This window comes from Alligator mississippiensis, chromosome 16 (genome assembly GCF_030867095.1).
Source record: "Alligator mississippiensis isolate rAllMis1 chromosome 16, rAllMis1, whole genome shotgun sequence".
Taxonomy (NCBI): Eukaryota; Metazoa; Chordata; order Crocodylia; family Alligatoridae; genus Alligator; species Alligator mississippiensis.
Genome location: NC_081839.1, coordinates 21,056,525 through 21,072,541, shown reverse-complemented (window position 1 = coordinate 21,072,541; position 16,017 = coordinate 21,056,525). Strand labels below are relative to the sequence as shown.

Here is a 16,017-nt window from a genome sequence, read left to right as displayed (position 1 = left end):
CATCCACCCCTGCTCCGCTCCAACTGTGCCGCCAGGGGAGAGAGGGGGTCATGTGTCCTCCCTTTCCATTTTGAAAAGGTGGTTACCCTATTTCCTTCCCTCACCTCATATATGCAGTTGTCCATCAGGAGGGGCAGGATTTCCTGTCCATGTGACATTAATGAGACCCCTGGCTATATCTGCTGACATGTTTGGGATATGGTCCTTGGGAGACCAGAGAATGAACACCACAGCAGTGAACACGTTAGGCATCCTCTGGTTGGAGGTGTAGCCACAGTCAGCAGTTTGGTGCCACCAAACACGCAAACAGATTTCATTTTTGCCCTCTCACTGGAACGTAGATAACTGCAACATGAGAAGTGGGCATGGATCCAGGATCCCCTGATCTGTGCCAGCAGGCTAGGCAGAGATAGACTTCCCTTACTTCCCAAGGAGAGGACCGTTGACCTGCCCAGGATGGGAATTATCTTGGGGAAATACCAAGGGCCATAGGGCTCACAGGCAGGCAGGTGGCTTCACAGCCTGAAGGGGGAAGAACAGGCAAGACAAAGCACTGGGAAGGGCTGCTGCCTTGGGAGGCAATGGCCAGGTTGGCTCAGCAGGGCAGTGAGAATAGGAAGGGAGTGGGGTGGGGTCTATCCACATTGCTGCAGTCAGGGTACCAGCCCATACCCCCATGGTTTCTCTGATTAGGCAGGACCCCAACTCACAGATCCCACGGGTTCCCTTGCCACATTTCTGATGCCCTCGCCCCATATTCATCTGAGGCCTGGGTAGAAGTAGGCCCTCTCCTGCCCTCAAGGCCTCCTGAATGGACAAACTTCTGGGGTGGCTTCCCATCCCCTCACCAGCCAAGTGTGTCAGAAGAGAGGAAAAGGGATGTGGAAAGGGACCACTGGACCTACCCAGGAGGACTGGATCCTCACATCCCCATTTGGCCACGTGAGGGGGACAGGAAACATGGGCAGCAGCACATGGAGGCATTGGGGTATACTACCTCCTCACCAGAACTCACGGCTCCCTCTCTCCTGCTGCAAGAGGTCTCTGGGCAGTGCTTGGCTCTACAGCATAGTCATTCTGGGGCTCAGTCAGAGGATAATGCTGATCAGACATAGCCCTGCTCTCCCTGCCCATCCAGCTTGGCATCAAGGGGTACACTGCAGAGAAGCAGAGTGCACCTCCTGCAAGGAAGTGCTGGATCTAAGCAGCAGGCTGCCACTTTTACAGAGTGGTCAACCCCTCATGCACTTCCCACTGCCGGTTACCTAGACAAATCCAACTGGAAGCAAGGGCTGTGTATGCCCCTCAGAGCCCATATAGAAGGCCCTGTGCCAGTCTGCAATGAAAGCTGGAAACATGCAGCTGTACATATCCATATTCAGGATGGTGTTTGCTTCATTTGCCAGCAGCACAAGGGACAAGAGAGCCACACCCCACATGCAGCGGGCCCTGATCTGTACTGGGCTACCCTAGTACCAGATAATGCCCCTGAGGGTCATGTTGAGGAGAAGATGGATCATTGCATTCCACAGCACAGAGGACTAACCCAGAGCCAGAAATTAGCTTGAGAAAAGGGAACCTCCAACATAGGATGAGCACTGACTAGTGTAGGACAGCAGCTCATGTCATACAAGGTGACTGACCATCCCTGGGTGACACTGTCCCCAGAATCAGGAAACCACTAGACCTCTGTTCCTTAGTGATTGTATCACAGCTACCTGCAAATGCAGGATCAAATGAGGGATGGGGACTGGATGCTGGGAAAAGAGCTCAGTCCAAGAGAGATGGGCTAGCTGAAGAGTTCCCTTGGAAAAAGTGAAGTACAACTAGGGAGAGCCTGGTCCTTGCATTCCCACTGTGGAACTGTCTTGGCACCTCCAGTTCCCATCCCAGCACTGGAAGAATGAGGCAGTCTGTGGCAGGCACTATCCTAGGGAAGACCAGGGATGCTCCCAGGGAGATGGGGAGGACCAACAGGAGATGGCAGCTGCAGGGCTGGTGAAGAGTGTACTGTGAGGGAACACCAGCTGGTGGGGCAAGTCCTGGGCGATTCCTGAAACAGACATGAGGAGGACTGCTCCTACTGCTCTGTCTCCTCACCTCCCAACATCCTCAGAGAATCCACATTCCCACAGTGCCCTTTCTAAAGATCAGACTTCAGCGGATGTCCTGCTCCACAAGGACTCCACCAAACCTATGGGGTATTGCAATGTCTCATACAAGTGATGGCTAAACAGCCAGCATACAGCTGAAAAGTAGGTAAAATTCCTGTGACCCAAGTTTCCTGTTCAGGTGAAGCAAAAGAGACAAATATCAGAGAATTCCTAGTGCCGGAAGATTCAGAGGCAGTGGCCAACACTGGGCTCTGCTTCTGCCTGTGCACTATGGGGTGCACAGCTCATAGGGAAATCCCCCAATCCCCTGCTTTGTGAGGACCTGTAGAAGGTGGAGATCACTGCTCCAGGAAAGACATTTCAAGGTAAAAGGGATTTTTTAAGTTGAATATCAGAAAAGCCATTCAGACATGACGATCAGGTGGTACAAAACACTAGCAAACATGCTGCAGAGTTCTGCATGTCCCCCAAGGCCTGGCCAGATGATTTACTGCTCTTCACTTTCTATGCTGGCTTTACACTGGCTGAGTCAGCCTCAAGTTTTCTTTATCTCTACCTTCATGATGCTCCATGGCCAGGGCCCTGCACACCTAAGAGTCTAAAATTGGACTGTCAATGCAGCCCACAGGCTGGATCAGGCCTGTAGAGCCCTATGATCCAGCCCACAGGTTTCAGATGCAGTGCACTGAGCCAGACTCGTGCATGAGCTGGATGTAGCACTGCAGACGCTGCATTTAGCACAGTAGTCAGTTCAGAGCACATGTTGCATGAAGCATCCATGCTGGACTCACCCTGCACTCTGGCTCCAAGGTTAGTCAGGTGCGGTGCCACATGCAGCCAATGCCCCTTGCCATGGGCACAGCTGGCCAATCTAGTTCTGCGCACTGTGTGAAGCGCACGCTGACTGCTCTGGGGCTTGCTCTGCACATGGGCTGGCAGAGTGTTTGAGCTGCATGGGGCACCCTGCCGGACTGGCCCAGCATGCTGCTTCCAGCATGCACAGATGGCTTGGAGCCCAATCCTGACCAGCCACAGAGCTATCACATGGGAATGGTCCAGCAGGGCACCTCATGCAGTGCATATGCTGTGCCAGTCCTATGCATCAAGTGCACAATGAGCCTTGGAGCAGAGCCAGTGCATGCTGCATGTGGTGCGCAGCGCTGGACTGGCTGCACACAATGCAGGGTGCAAGCTGCAAGCAGAGCCCCATCAAACTAGCCCTCTGTGCTAGCTCCAGCCCAGCCCACAGACTGGCCACAATGATCCTTATCCAGCTGCAGGGCCAGATTGAGTTTTACACCCCTGATCTAAAGTATCAGGATGAAGATCAGGGTTGACATCATTGCTTTTCAGGCACAAGCCTTCCTAATACAACAGTAAAGCTCATCTGTGCAGGGGACAGTTTTTGGGGGCTGGTCTCAGTCTGTGCAATAAACCTTCCTAGGAACTATAAAAGCCACCACAAGCCTTACTACCTTGGGATCCATGTGCAAGGTGTATTCCTGACTTGTTTTCTCTAGCAGATGCACAGCATCAGAGGTACAGGAAAGAAAAGCTTAACAAAGGCAAAGAATAACAAAATCCTACAGACACAACTCTCACCCTGGGAGGTAGATGAGAGACAGTAAGTCTTGTGGGTCAGATGTTAGATATGTGGCTCCATGAATGTGTGGATAATACTCAGGTACTACAGCGGTAAAGGTGATAGAATAAGGAACAGAATATGTATACTGGATGTCAGACCTGACAGAGACCACCTACGCTGGGTTAAGAAATGAAAAACTCTAGAACTCTAGGTTCAGAGATAATATTTTTTTTGCAATTTCTTAGTTGATTTAATAAAACATAAGTACAGGATTATTAATTTGCAATTCACCTTGTTCTGGTTTGCACCTTAATGATGGCTCAACAGGGTGGAATGGGATTTTTGCCTGGTTTTTTTTTTCCACCTTAGTTCTGTCTGGCAGGTTATGCTTGGCTTCCTCTTCTTTCATAGGAGGGTTCTGGAGCATCTCAGAGACTGTTCCTTGTAAACAAGTGTCTGGAAGGGACATGCTGATTCTTTCACAACGTTCAGTTAGGGAGTGCAACTAAAAAGGTATCACCAGGAAACAGAAACTAGAGCTTTAACCCTCTTGACTAGCACTCCCTGCCCCTCTCCCTGGTTGCAGATGACATTTCACCGATGCTTCAGTCACTAGGTCTCCAATCCTTCAGAGCAGACAGGACTTTGATTGTTTGCAAAAGGCCAAACATAGTAATCCCTCTGAAAACCCAACCCCTTTTCAGCAATTCTTCAGAGCATAATTGCACTCACCAGCTGCAGGGAATGACCGCAGCAGGTCAATCTTAGTGTCACAACCCAAAGTTGTGGGTTTTTGTTTGTGTGCGCTTCGGCACCGTTAAATTATTTTCCCGCTGATTGTAGCTTTCTTTGCACGATAGAGTTCTCTGCTGCAGGAGAGAGCTCTGGTACAACGGGGGATTTCCCGCCAAATTACAGCTTCTTTGCAGGGTGCATTTCTTTTGCATACTAGTGATGCACGCTGCAAAGGAGTTCCCGCCATTTGTATTTGGATTCGCGCCACATTATTGGCCAGTTCCAAATGTAGGCACACGTGGCGGCTAGCTATTGGCTTGCTAGCCATACAAAAGGCTTGGGTAGTTTCCGCCCAAGTCGGAGAGAAAGGAGGAGGGAGGAAGAGAGAGACTCTGTGTGAAGATCTCCAAGTGCTGCGGACCCTTGTGGACCCAACGCGCCTCCCCTAAGCAGGCAATAGAACCAAACCTACGGAGCTTTCACTTCTAGCCTCTCCCCGTCGCCGACCGCAATCGCAGATGTATCCCTTTCCTGTAAACTTCGAACCTGCGGAGCCTAGGCAACTCCGGGGAACCCTTCGAACCCGCGGAGCCTAAACAGCTCCGGGGAACCAAGAAACTGAACCGGACCCGCGGAGCCTAAACAACTCCGTGGGAGCAATCGAATTTGTCGTGGTCCTCTAGCGAGGATCTAAGCGGGAGCTGTGTCTGGAAACCTGTCCAGCCTACACCACTACCATCTTTGGGTGTAAGTAAACAATCTTTTCAATCAACCACTACGCGTTTGTGACTAACTCTAGCTCGCCGCCGGCTCTCTCCGACCCTGCGTGCCCAGGCTGCTGGCCACAGCCCGCGTGCGCGAAAGACAGGCTGCGGATCGCCCCTCCCGACCCGTGCGCGGCGGCGGGAGTGGGGCCCAGCCCGCACACTTAGCAACGTCTTGCAATTCCACTTCAGACTGAATGACAGAGGCTGCAAAGACAAGGATATATGGATAGAGATAAGCCTATGATAGTTCCTTACTGGCACTGATTATCTAGGGAATACACATGGCTAGAAATCATCATGGCATTTCCCAAAGCAGTCACTACTATTAACATTACAATCAACTCACAGTCTATGGGCCCAGCCTCCCATACCTCCCCATGGAAAATATTCTGGAGGAGCATGGAGTAAAGACTGCGCAAGTTTGGGAAACTGTGGATGCCTGGGGCACTCCACTTGATACCAGCTACCAACTAGACATCAAGTCATTGACTACTATTCTGAAGTTAAAGATGCAGCCAATTTTCTGTCCATCTTACAGTCCATTCATCCAGCTTGTACTTCCGTAGCTTGCCTGGAAGAACGTTGTGGGAGACCACATCAAAAGCCTTGCTAAAAATCAAGGTAGATCACATCCACTGGTCTCCCTGCATCCACAGAGCCAGTCATCTCATCATAGAAGGCAATCAGGTAGGTCAGGCATGATCCTCCTTCTTCCCTTTCTTAAACATGGACATTATATTTGCCCTTTTCCAATCGTCCATGAATTTTCAAAGATGATGTCCAGCAGCTCTACAATCACATTGACCAACGCCCTCAGCACCTTTGGTTGCATCCTCTCTCCCCTCATAGACTTGTACAAATCCAGCTTTTCTAAACAGTCCCCAACCTGTTCTTTTGCCACTGTTGGCTACTCGCCTCCTCCCCAATCTGTGTTGCCCAGTGCAGTAGTCTGGGAGCTGATCTTGCCTGTGAAGACTGAGGTAGAAAAAGGCATCGAGTTCTTCAGCCTTTTCTGCATCATCTGTCACTAGGTTACCTCTCCCATTCAGTAAGGGATCTACACTTTCCCTAATCATCCTCTTCTTGCGGACATACTTATAAAAACCCTTGTTACCCTTGCTAGTTGCAACTCCAATTGTGCTTTGACCTTTCCAATGTCATCCCTGCGTGCCTGAGCAATGCTCTTATACTCCTCCCTAGTTGTTTGTCCAAATTTCCACTTCTTATAAACTTCCTTTTTGTGTTTTAGTTTATTAAAGAGTTTCCTGCTAAGCCAAGCTTGTCTTCTACCATACTTGCTTGTCTTTGTGCACGTCAGGATGGTATGTTGCTGTGTCCTCAGTAAGATTTCTTTAAAGTACAGCCAGGTCTCTTCCTCAGACCAGCCTCCCAGAGGGGATCCTGCCCATGAGTTCCCCAAGTGAGTTGAAGTCTGCTTTTCTGAAGCCCAGGGTCCTTACTCTGCTTCTCTCCTTCCTTCCTTTCCTTAGGATCATGAACTCAATCATCTCATGGATGCTGCTGCCCAAGCTGCCACCAATTCTTCCCGGTTAGTGAGCAGCAGCTCAAGAAAAGCACAGCCTCTTCTTGGCCTCACCAACACTTGAACCAGAAAGTTGTCTCCATCACTCTCCAAAAACTTCCTGGATTGCCTGTGCACTGCTGTATTTCCCTCCCAGAAGATGTCAGGATGACTGAAGTCCCCCAGGAGAACCAGGGCCTGTAATCGGGAAACTTCCTCTAGTTGCCTGAAGAAAGCCTCATCTACCTCATCCTCCTGGTCTGGTGGTCTATAGCAGACACCCACCACAACTTCACCTTTGTTGCTCTCTGCTCTGACCCAAACCCAGATATTTTCAACGAGCCTATCTCCAGTTTCATACTGGAGCTTTGAGCAGTCATACAGCTCTTTTATAGCTTCATTCATCCTTTTGCACTCCCCTGGCCTAATACATAAGAATTCCGTGCAAAGTGGACCAGCTTCAGCAGGATGTTGGAAGAGTTCCATCCCAGAATATCCTGCAGGCTGGGGGTAAAAGCACTCACCTGGGAAATGCAAGTACAAACCCCTTCAAGCAGAATAGGGACTTAATCTGGAGAATGTGCCTTAACCACTTACCTACCGGGTTGGGAGCACTGTTTCTGTCTGCTGGGTTGTTAATGACTTGACTACTCTTTCTTGCATATGTATGGGCCTCTGGCTGCTTTATTGCTCCATCCAGGAGGAGCAGGACCATCTGCAGATGCTTCCTTAGCCTGATGAAGGGTGTTGGTGCCCGATAGCTTGCTAAGAATTTTTTTCCAACTATTTGAGTTGGTCTAATAAAAGGTATCAGATTTACCCAAAGAACCTTGTCTGACTACTCTTTGGTTCTTGAAAGAAAGGTTGTGAACCTGATCAGAGATAGGTGCAAAACTCTGGGTTACAAGGAGCCACCTAAAAGACAGGGCTTAAAAAAACAAAACAAAACACAAAACACCAAACAAAAAAAACAAAACAAAACATCACACTGCTCTCCTTGGTACAGCGTATTGGAAACCACAGGCAATCCCAGTTTAGGCAATGGCACAAGAACTTCAAGGTGTCGCCCAAGGCATCCTCCTGGAGCAAAACACCGCAGGGCAGCTGTGTACAAGCAAGCAGGTCAGGCAGTCTGAAAAAGCAATGAGATCACCAGGAAAAGGAAAATCCTCAAAAGGATGTGAAAACCTCTCCCCGATTCACACACAGGGTATATTTGCCACAGTTTGGGACAGGGCTTCATCACTCAAGAGTCGCATCATGTGTTCACAGCTTGTTTATAGTTAAGACAGTGAATTTACTCCTGGTTAGCCTGTTGAATACTGCAGCCTCAGTATGCTGACTTCTTTGCCGGTGCAAAGAAGACTTCTATACATATTTCAGCATTTTGTTTCTCGCACCCTCAGGCTTTTAGATCTCCCAAGAGGACAGGTTAGCATCTTCAAGGTGCGCATAATCCTGCGTATTATTGTTAGCAAGCAGACCCAGGCAGAAGTCCATTGACTTCAAAAGAGCTCTGAGAGACTTTGGAGAGCTGCCCACAAAAACAGTTTGCAGGATGAAGCTCCTAGGTACTGTGCAAGTGGGAGATGAGGAAAAGGAGCTCAGAAAAACTTGCTAGCAGACTTTTTTAACTGATGATTTCAAATAGGGGCTGTCCATTAAAAAATGAATATTGTAAAATAAAACTATTTATGGCCACTGCCCCATCTGGGTTAAAAGGGAAAGTATGAGCAAGTTTACCCAGAAATTAAAAAGATAAGACTTTCCCCATATTCCAGGAGTTACAGGGCATGTGTCTTAAAGAGGTGATATTTTATGTTTAGTTCATTTTAAAATAGATTAAGTCCCTTAGTTAATGATAAAGCAGAAGCTTATGGGCTCTGGACCCTTGATTAAAAATGTAATAAATATTTTTATCAGAGTGTGGACAGAATGGTGGGTATATACCCTGGTCTAACTCATGCACATTTCACACACTTGTGTGCAGCACACTGGGGTTTGTAATGCACATATGTGCAGGCTATTTTGGGGTAGCCTGAACTGTGTTTGTGTTTGTGTTATTGAGTCTTTTCATTAGTTAGCAACGAAGCACGTAATCACTTGTTTGCACTGAGTAAACAGCTATCCTAGAATAAAAGCTGCATGTAGATGACAACCACACCAGTGTGACTGATGGGTGGTTTTACCTTTGATTCATTGGAACTGGGAAAAGTTACTCTGGTTTACGGATTTTCCTTACTTGCCTGAAACATTTTTATCATGGGGTAACACATTTATACTACTGTAGCCATCGTTATGTGAAAGCCACATCCAAGGGAAGATTTCCAGAGGAGCACCCAGTTACTGGACCAGTCAGCACATTTGGCACCAAGGTACCAAATCTGCACAATTCAAAGTCAGTTTAACTAATTTTATGGTACAGGATTGAGGCACAGAGAGATGGAACATGTATCCAAGCTTGTTCAGAGATTCTGGCCCAACCAGGATTTAAACCCAGATCTCCTGTACCCCCAGCCGGTAACTTAATCCACCTATGGTGCTAGCTAGCCTGTTTGTTCTGCAAGCATCCGCATACTCCTCCAACAAAAACAAAACAGCTCAATCAGATTGGAAATCAGGTATTTCTACTGTAAAACACTACGGAAAATGCTTCTAGGTCACCTCTAAATAGAATGCACGAGCAGGGGAAGCAGCAAGCCTAACATTTTTCCTTTCACAGGTCACCTTTAACAAGAGATTTGAATTAATCAGATGTATTAAGAGATCTGCTAATACCACATAAAGGCTCCAGGGTATAATTTTTGCAAAGATAAGATAAATCCCTTCATTATCACCACTCTCAGAACTGAGAACCTGCTCTTACCTACCCTACTTAAAAGATCATTCATAGCATGTCCGTGAACAGAGATTAAACTGTTTAAAAACTGAAGCATCATGAAAGGACTGGGGTCAAGTAAAGAAGTGGGAGAGGGGATAAGATAGGTCAGAAGCACCTTATCGCCTGGTCAGGGAAGATCACAGCTGGAAGGAAACTGCAGCCCAAACATGGCAATATAAGACTCAGTAGCATATCCACAGAGAACAGAGAAGCCCAAACTGCAGTGGCACCCACGATATTGCCATATGATTTCAAAACCCTCCTTGATCACTGGTGTACTTTTGGCAAAAGGAGCACTTTTCTCCTGTATAATGGGAACCTTTATATAATATATTGAAAAAAATTATTTAACAGTCTATGAAACTACAACATTGATAGCCCTGTGCTGCCCTCTGCTGGAAATACCCATATGTAGGTGTGGAAACATGCACAATGAATCTGGGTCTCCAGATTACACTCAGTAGTTAGTTATACAAGATGAGAGATTCAGGAAGGTGGAACTGGGACATATTACTTCAGTTCCAAGAGTACTAGGTCCTACCATTTCAGCTACAGGCAAACTGCAATTGGTCTAGGTCAGTGGTGTTCAGCCTCTGGCTTGTAGGCCAAAACCAGCCAGTGAGGCAGTGTCATGCAACCCACAGGACTCCCCATAGGTCCAGAAATTTGTGGCAGGGGAGCAGTTGCAGCATTAACTGCTGAAGCTTCCAGAATAATTGCTACAGGCCAGGCTGCAGCCACATCCAGCTGGGCTGGGCTGATGTGTGGAGCTGAGATGAGGCTGGATCCAGCATGTGGGGCCAGTCGACAAGTGTAGCCAGGCCTTGGCCACATGTGGGTGTGGAATCGTACCTGTAAACCGACCCCCGTGTCAACCCCATGCTACATCCAGCCTGCAGACTGACCCTGTCTGCAGGATCTGGCAGCACAGATTGTCTTTTCACCACTCATCCAGCCTGTCGCAGGGGCCAGAAGGTTCAGCACCACTGATCACTCCCGGTGCTGCTGGAATGATGTTGATGATGGTCCAGGAAACATGCAAGAGGCAAGGACTTTGTGGGTCCTATCTTTTGTTGGTCTGATCCAGACCTCTTGCGGAGTGAGGCAACAACCCTTCCCCCACTCCCCCTCTGCAACAGCTCACCAAAACTCCCTAAGTGGCGCCCTGGCCCAAGTAATTGCCCACCCTTGATCCAAGGGCAGGGAGAACAAGTTATATCCCCCCCTCTCCCTGCACAACCCCCACCCCGGGCCCCCGGCACGCCCTCAGGTCAGCGCCCTGCTGTATTCCCACCCGCTGCCTGCAGGGGACTCGGGGCAGGGGAGCCGGTGCAAAGAAAAGGGGGAAAACAGCAGGGCATTCAACTCAGCTGGGCCTGGATGAGCCCCGGCTCCCAGCTACCCTCTCCCTGCACCCCCGTCCCCAGCATGCTGCGTTGTGCTCCCATTTGCTGCTTCAGGCCATGCGGGCACAGCTGGCACGGCTCCTGCCCAACCCAGATGTGCGCCAGGGCTCGGGGTCCGGCGGGAACTGCACCGGCTTCACCCGTGCGGCGCAGCCCGAGGCGGCGCACAGCAACACGGCGCAGCACCGCCCTAGCAGTGAAAACGCCCCTGCCAGGCCCTGGCCCTGGCCCTGGCCCAGCAACGCAGGGCTGGCCCGCGGCCCTTTCCCCTGCCAGCGGGGACAACCGTACCTGAGCTTCGAGTCGCCCCGCCGGGCCCGGCCGTCTGGTGTGCGTCCCCCGCCCTGGCGCTGCGCTGCGCTGGGGCCGGGGGCAGGCAGGGAGGGGACTGGAGGGGGAAAGGTGAGAGGTGCCGAAGGCCAGGGCAGCCGCGGGCCGGCACATTTCTCCTTCAGAGGAGCAGCCGCGGGCCGGCGGGGCTCGGGCTCGGGTTGCCTCGCCCCCCGGGTCAGGGGCTGGTCGAGCCGGGGTCCCTCGCCTCGTGCCGCGTGCTGCCTAAAGCCCGGAAAGAGGCGGCAACAAGACCCCGCCGCGCGGGCGGTGCCGGGACAGCTCCCCGCGGGCGGGGCGGGGCGGGGCGGGGCGCGGTCCGGCTCGGCGGTTGGTCGGTTGCCGGCCCCGGGGCGGGTCTGGTTGCCCGGCAACGGGCGCGTCGGGCTCGGAGCGGAGCGCGGCGGCGGCGGCGGCGGCGCGGGTGAGCGGCCCCGGGCGCCAGAGCCGGCGCGTCCGCCCGCGGCCTCGTGTGAGCGGGGCGGTGCCGGCCCCCCTGCCCCGCTGCGGGCGGCTGCGGCCCCGGCCCCGGCCCCGGCCCCCCGCGCGACCCGGCCGCAGGTGCAGCGTGCGGGGCGGGGCGGGGCGGGGCCGCACTGGGCTTGGGGCGAGTGCTGGAGCCCGCTCTCTTCTCCTCCGCCAGGTCCCCATCGCCGGGCGGAGCCGCGCGGGAGGCGATGGCGGTCCCGTTCTCCAACACCCACCTCCGCCTGCCGCGGGGCTTCGCAAGCCTGCTGGAGGGGCTGGCCAGAGAAGTCCTGAGGGAGCAGCCTGAAGAGATCCCAGCCTTTGCAGCCAAGTATTTTGAAGATCTGCTGAAAAAAAGAGAAAGTGAGTGTAAAATCAACGGGGATTTTTTCTAACAAGAAGCTGCAATGAGAGGCCTGAGCCAGGGGAGCTGGATCCTGTTTTCCTGTCATCTGGACAAATTCTGCATTTTTGTCCAGCTCTCTCAAATGAAAGCTTAACACTTCGTTCCCGCTTCCTTCCTCGCAGGTCTGGCAGGGCTGCGATGGGTCGCATCCTCACGGCCTAGAAACACCGTGCCCCCGTGTCCGAGTACCGTGTTCACACTTGCCCTTCATGATGCATCTCCCTCCCATGGTTGCTACACACGTTAATATCAATACACCAACAGGAACGACTCACCGCTAGCTGTATGGCATAGGGTGCTCTCTCCATCTTCTTTGTTGTATCTTCCCACTTAAAGCTTATTATTTCTCTGCCCCCTTAGTCATTTCTCTCCTGACTGCTGTTTACACTCTTCCTATTGTAACTGATGCTCTGTATTTCACTTTGGAACATGATAGGTTTGAGGCAGTCTAGGAGGAGGCAGTCTAGTCTCACTAAGGTTCAGATGTGTTTAGTTACAGTTTGATGCACTTGCAAGCTGAGAACGCGTGGTTTCATTATGTTCTCTGCTTAATTTTTTTTAACATGGAATACATTGCAGCCCGTGGTAAGTGGCGACTGCATGGTTATCACACAGGGGAGACTCGGCAATGGGGATTGTTCAGGGGGAGCACAAGAGGGCATCCTTCACTGGAGGGGACCTTGATTACCCCTCTTGTTTAGGACACCAGAGCCACATCTCCATTCCTGTGGGGTGAAGTCCCTGTTGACCATGTCAGCAGCCCCATGGGTTAATTATCTCTGCTGCAGGGTAACCGCTCCTGGGCATATTGACCTTTCTGAGGGAGCTTCCATATGACATGGTCCCTCTTGGTCACTTCTTGTTCCCTCTGGAAGGGTGTGATAGTCAATATTGGATTGTTTGTGTTGGCACTTAGCATACACCAGCCTCTCTGAGCACAGCATGCCAGGCCTTTGAGTTTGTCCTGACTTGATTTAAGCCTGGCTCTGTGCCTACTTGTTGCATGCTTGGGGGCTTTTGAAGGTGACCTCCATGACCTTGAACTTGGCCTAGTGACAATGCTGGAAATAGCATTTCTTTCTCTCATGTCCAAGGTTGCCCTGTTCATCTTTGTATTCCTTTCATCCAGCTGTCACCTCAATGGGCTCGTCCCAATGAGCACGCACTTGTGCTTTGCGGCACCTCAAACGCATTTGAGTTGCCACAAACCACTTGCAGCTCGTGTGCACCCATTTGCTATGCTGCTAATTAGCAGTGTGGCAGGCTTTTTTGACACTGGGAGATCCTGGTGTCAAAAAACCCCCAGCATTAAAAAAAAGTGATGTGGCGCACACAGCAGCAGTGTGCACCACCAGAAACCAGAACCTGGCTGGCCAGAGCCATGCTCTGGCTGCCGGCCCGGCTCCGAGTGGCTGGCACTGTGCCACTGCTGCCCCAAGAGGCCTCCAGGACCCCAGATAAGGCTGCTGGGGCCAGCACAGGTACTGGCCCTAGCCTCCCTTATCCCAGCTGGGTCACTTTGACGTTTGCTGGAGCACACATGCAGGGATGTGCCTGAGGACAAATAGCAGCGGCACAAATGTGTCTGTTATTTGTCCTATGTGAAACATGCGCCCCTGAACATGTGTGCTTGTCAGGGTGCACCCAATCAGTGCAGTTTGCCTAGAGAGAGTCCTTTCTTAATTCTTATCTGGCTTGAAAATTTTAGAATAAAGAATGAATATTTGCTTCTATTTTCAGAAACCATGTTTGACCCAGCAGAATGGGGAGCTAAATTAGAGGACAGGTTCTACAATAACCAAGCTTTTCAGGTAGGCTGGAGCTGCAGCTCTGGGTGGGTCAGGGAGGGGCCATCTAATTCCCTTTTCATGTGTGAACCAGAAAACCAGGAAGCTCCCCGAACTTTTTGAAATCTCAGTAACAAATGAGAGTTATGCACATCTGCAGAATAAGTTGGACTAAGCTATGTTTTGCACTATGGACAAGACCTTGTTTCTGTACAGTAGACATAGTCAGAAATAGCAATAGTGTTCATAACTTTGCTCACTACTAAATATGTCCTCTTATGAAGCAGAGGTGCAATTCATGAAACATCTTCCCCCACCTGTAGATAACCTCTCCCCAGCAGCAAGCCTTCTGTCTTCCCAGGTCTCTGGGAGATGCAAGGCAAACTTTGTTCCCTAAATGGCTTTTTGGGGTCGTGATGGAATTCTGGAGCTCCAGGCCCCATGGCACAAGGAAGGTTCTGCTGTTATGTATAAGGATGATCCTTTATCTTGTATTAAGAAATGATCTTAACGGGGCCACGTGTGCATGTTGAACAGGAAAGGGAGAGGTCTTCTGGGGTCGTAAGTCATCGGAAGCCCCTTTTTTCTGTTTTTTCCAGACGACTGAATCTTTGAAAGATGAGTTGAAGGAGTTGTCAGGGGAGAACGCTCTGGTTATGGAATCTGTAAGTAATCTACAAGGGTCCTTCTCATATTTACTTGGCTGTGATTAAGGCTGTATCCTGTGGCACACCAGAGAGCAATATGGGCAGCATCACTTCTGGCTGCCTTTGTTGCCTAACCAATGACCAAGTTCCCATTCATGGCAGAGTCAGTTGATGGTGGACCCTGGAGAAGGTCAAAGCAAAGCTTGAACTCATGCATCTGTATTCACAGTGAAGTAACCTAACTGTTCTGTCACTATGCCCTTTCTGAGCTCAGGGACTGGTATTAAATAAGGGCCAAATACTAGTTTTCATAGGCAAAACTCTGACTGAGTCAGAGGGAACTCTGCCTGAATACAGATTTAAGATTTGACACTAAAAATAATCCCCACACTGATTATGTCTAATGCAAAGATATATTAAAGGTGACAAAACTCATTTAGTTTCCCACTCACCCTTTGGTTCACATACAGCTTCCAAGATGCCTTTAGGAAGTAGCAGATTTCAACGACTGCACATTATGCAGATTTACTGTAATTTAAGCATTTGCTTCTACTACAACAAAAATATCAACCCATCAGCTGTTCTCAGAAACCATTTTATGTGTGATTTTATTGCTTTAATGAAGGAGCTTGATGAACAAGACCTCTGTGAAACAGGCATCAAGGAAGCAGAAGATAAAGCTGCTATAAAAATCCAGAAAACCTACAGAGGATACAGAGCCAGAAAAGAAGTGAAGAGACTGAAAGAAGAAGGTCAGTGAGCTCCATGGAGTGAGTGGATTAGATTTGCCAGCATCAAGATTAGATGCAGGTGATTGGCATGTTGGTATTAGGAGAAGATTAATTTTTGTTTATTAAACATCACAATTTTAAAAGGCAGGGGAGTGTTGTGATATCTTTGGGAGCCTGTTTGCAGAGCTGCGGGTTCAGGCTGTCACCAGCACACATTCATTTGGATGGTAAACACAAGATTCTTCTGCGTTTGCGTAAATCACAGAATTGTTTCCGTACAATATTGGATCTAGAAGCAAACAGTCCTGGACCTTTCATCCGGTCTTTTATCTGCTTTGTGTTTTCTCACTGTATCTGTACTGTCCTAGAAGGAGGGCAAGATAGAGAGGAAGCCCTGCGTAAATGTGCTTTGCATCCCTACCATGGGTGCACCCCCTGAGATTGGCTATGTGCCCCCTGGAAGCGCCAGCTGCGAAACTGGAAGTGCACTTCTGGTTTTGCTACTGGCTTGGTGATTGGCTGCTGGGGGAACCCCCCAGTTGGCGATCAGCCACTGCCCCCCTACCCCCCACCCCAGTCGGTGATCTGGTGCCCTTCTAGACTCTGGAGGCACCAGTTGCCCATGATCCCTAGTTTCC

General features: G+C 50.2%; 1 protein-coding gene and 1 long non-coding RNA gene across 3 annotated transcripts in view; one reads left to right on the top strand and one right to left on the bottom strand.

Moving 5' to 3' along the window:
- LOC132246471 (uncharacterized) overlaps window positions 1–11,578 on the bottom strand; it is a 22,105-nt gene extending 10,527 nt beyond the window's left edge. Inside the window, exon 1 of the long non-coding RNA XR_009457789.1 lies at window positions 11,302–11,578. This is a non-coding gene — a long non-coding RNA (uncharacterized LOC132246471). The remainder of the gene's footprint in view (window positions 1–11,301) is intronic.
- A 130-nt stretch (window positions 11,579–11,708) lies between these two features.
- SPA17 (sperm autoantigenic protein 17) lies at window positions 11,709–15,526 on the top strand. Of its 2 annotated transcripts, none has more exons than XM_059719610.1 (5): window positions 11,709–11,764; window positions 11,984–12,171; window positions 13,955–14,025; window positions 14,601–14,666; window positions 15,274–15,526. In XM_059719610.1, exons 2-5 carry the CDS (start codon window positions 12,018–12,020, stop codon window positions 15,406–15,408), a joined length of 426 nt encoding a protein of 141 aa, XP_059575593.1. In that variant the 5' UTR covers window positions 11,709–11,764; window positions 11,984–12,017; the 3' UTR covers window positions 15,409–15,526. The 2 variants fall into 2 exon arrangements, with proteins under 2 accessions (XP_059575593.1, XP_059575594.1); XM_059719611.1 differs by lacking the exon at window positions 11,709–11,764 and adding an exon at window positions 11,883–11,901.
- The last annotated feature ends 491 nt before the right edge of the window (window positions 15,527–16,017 follow it).

Excerpts from the sequence above, each read along its gene's own strand:
- SPA17 (XM_059719610.1), top strand. The coding sequence starts at position 12,018 with ATGGCGGTCCCGTTCTCCAACACCCACCTCCGCCTGCCGCGGGGCTTC. Across the intron at positions 14,026-14,600 it reads ACAATAACCAAGCTTTTCAG|ACGACTGAATCTTTGAAAGA; the intron begins GTAGGCTGGAGC and ends TGTTTTTTCCAG. Across the intron at positions 14,667-15,273 it reads ACGCTCTGGTTATGGAATCT|GAGCTTGATGAACAAGACCT; the intron begins GTAAGTAATCTA and ends GCTTTAATGAAG.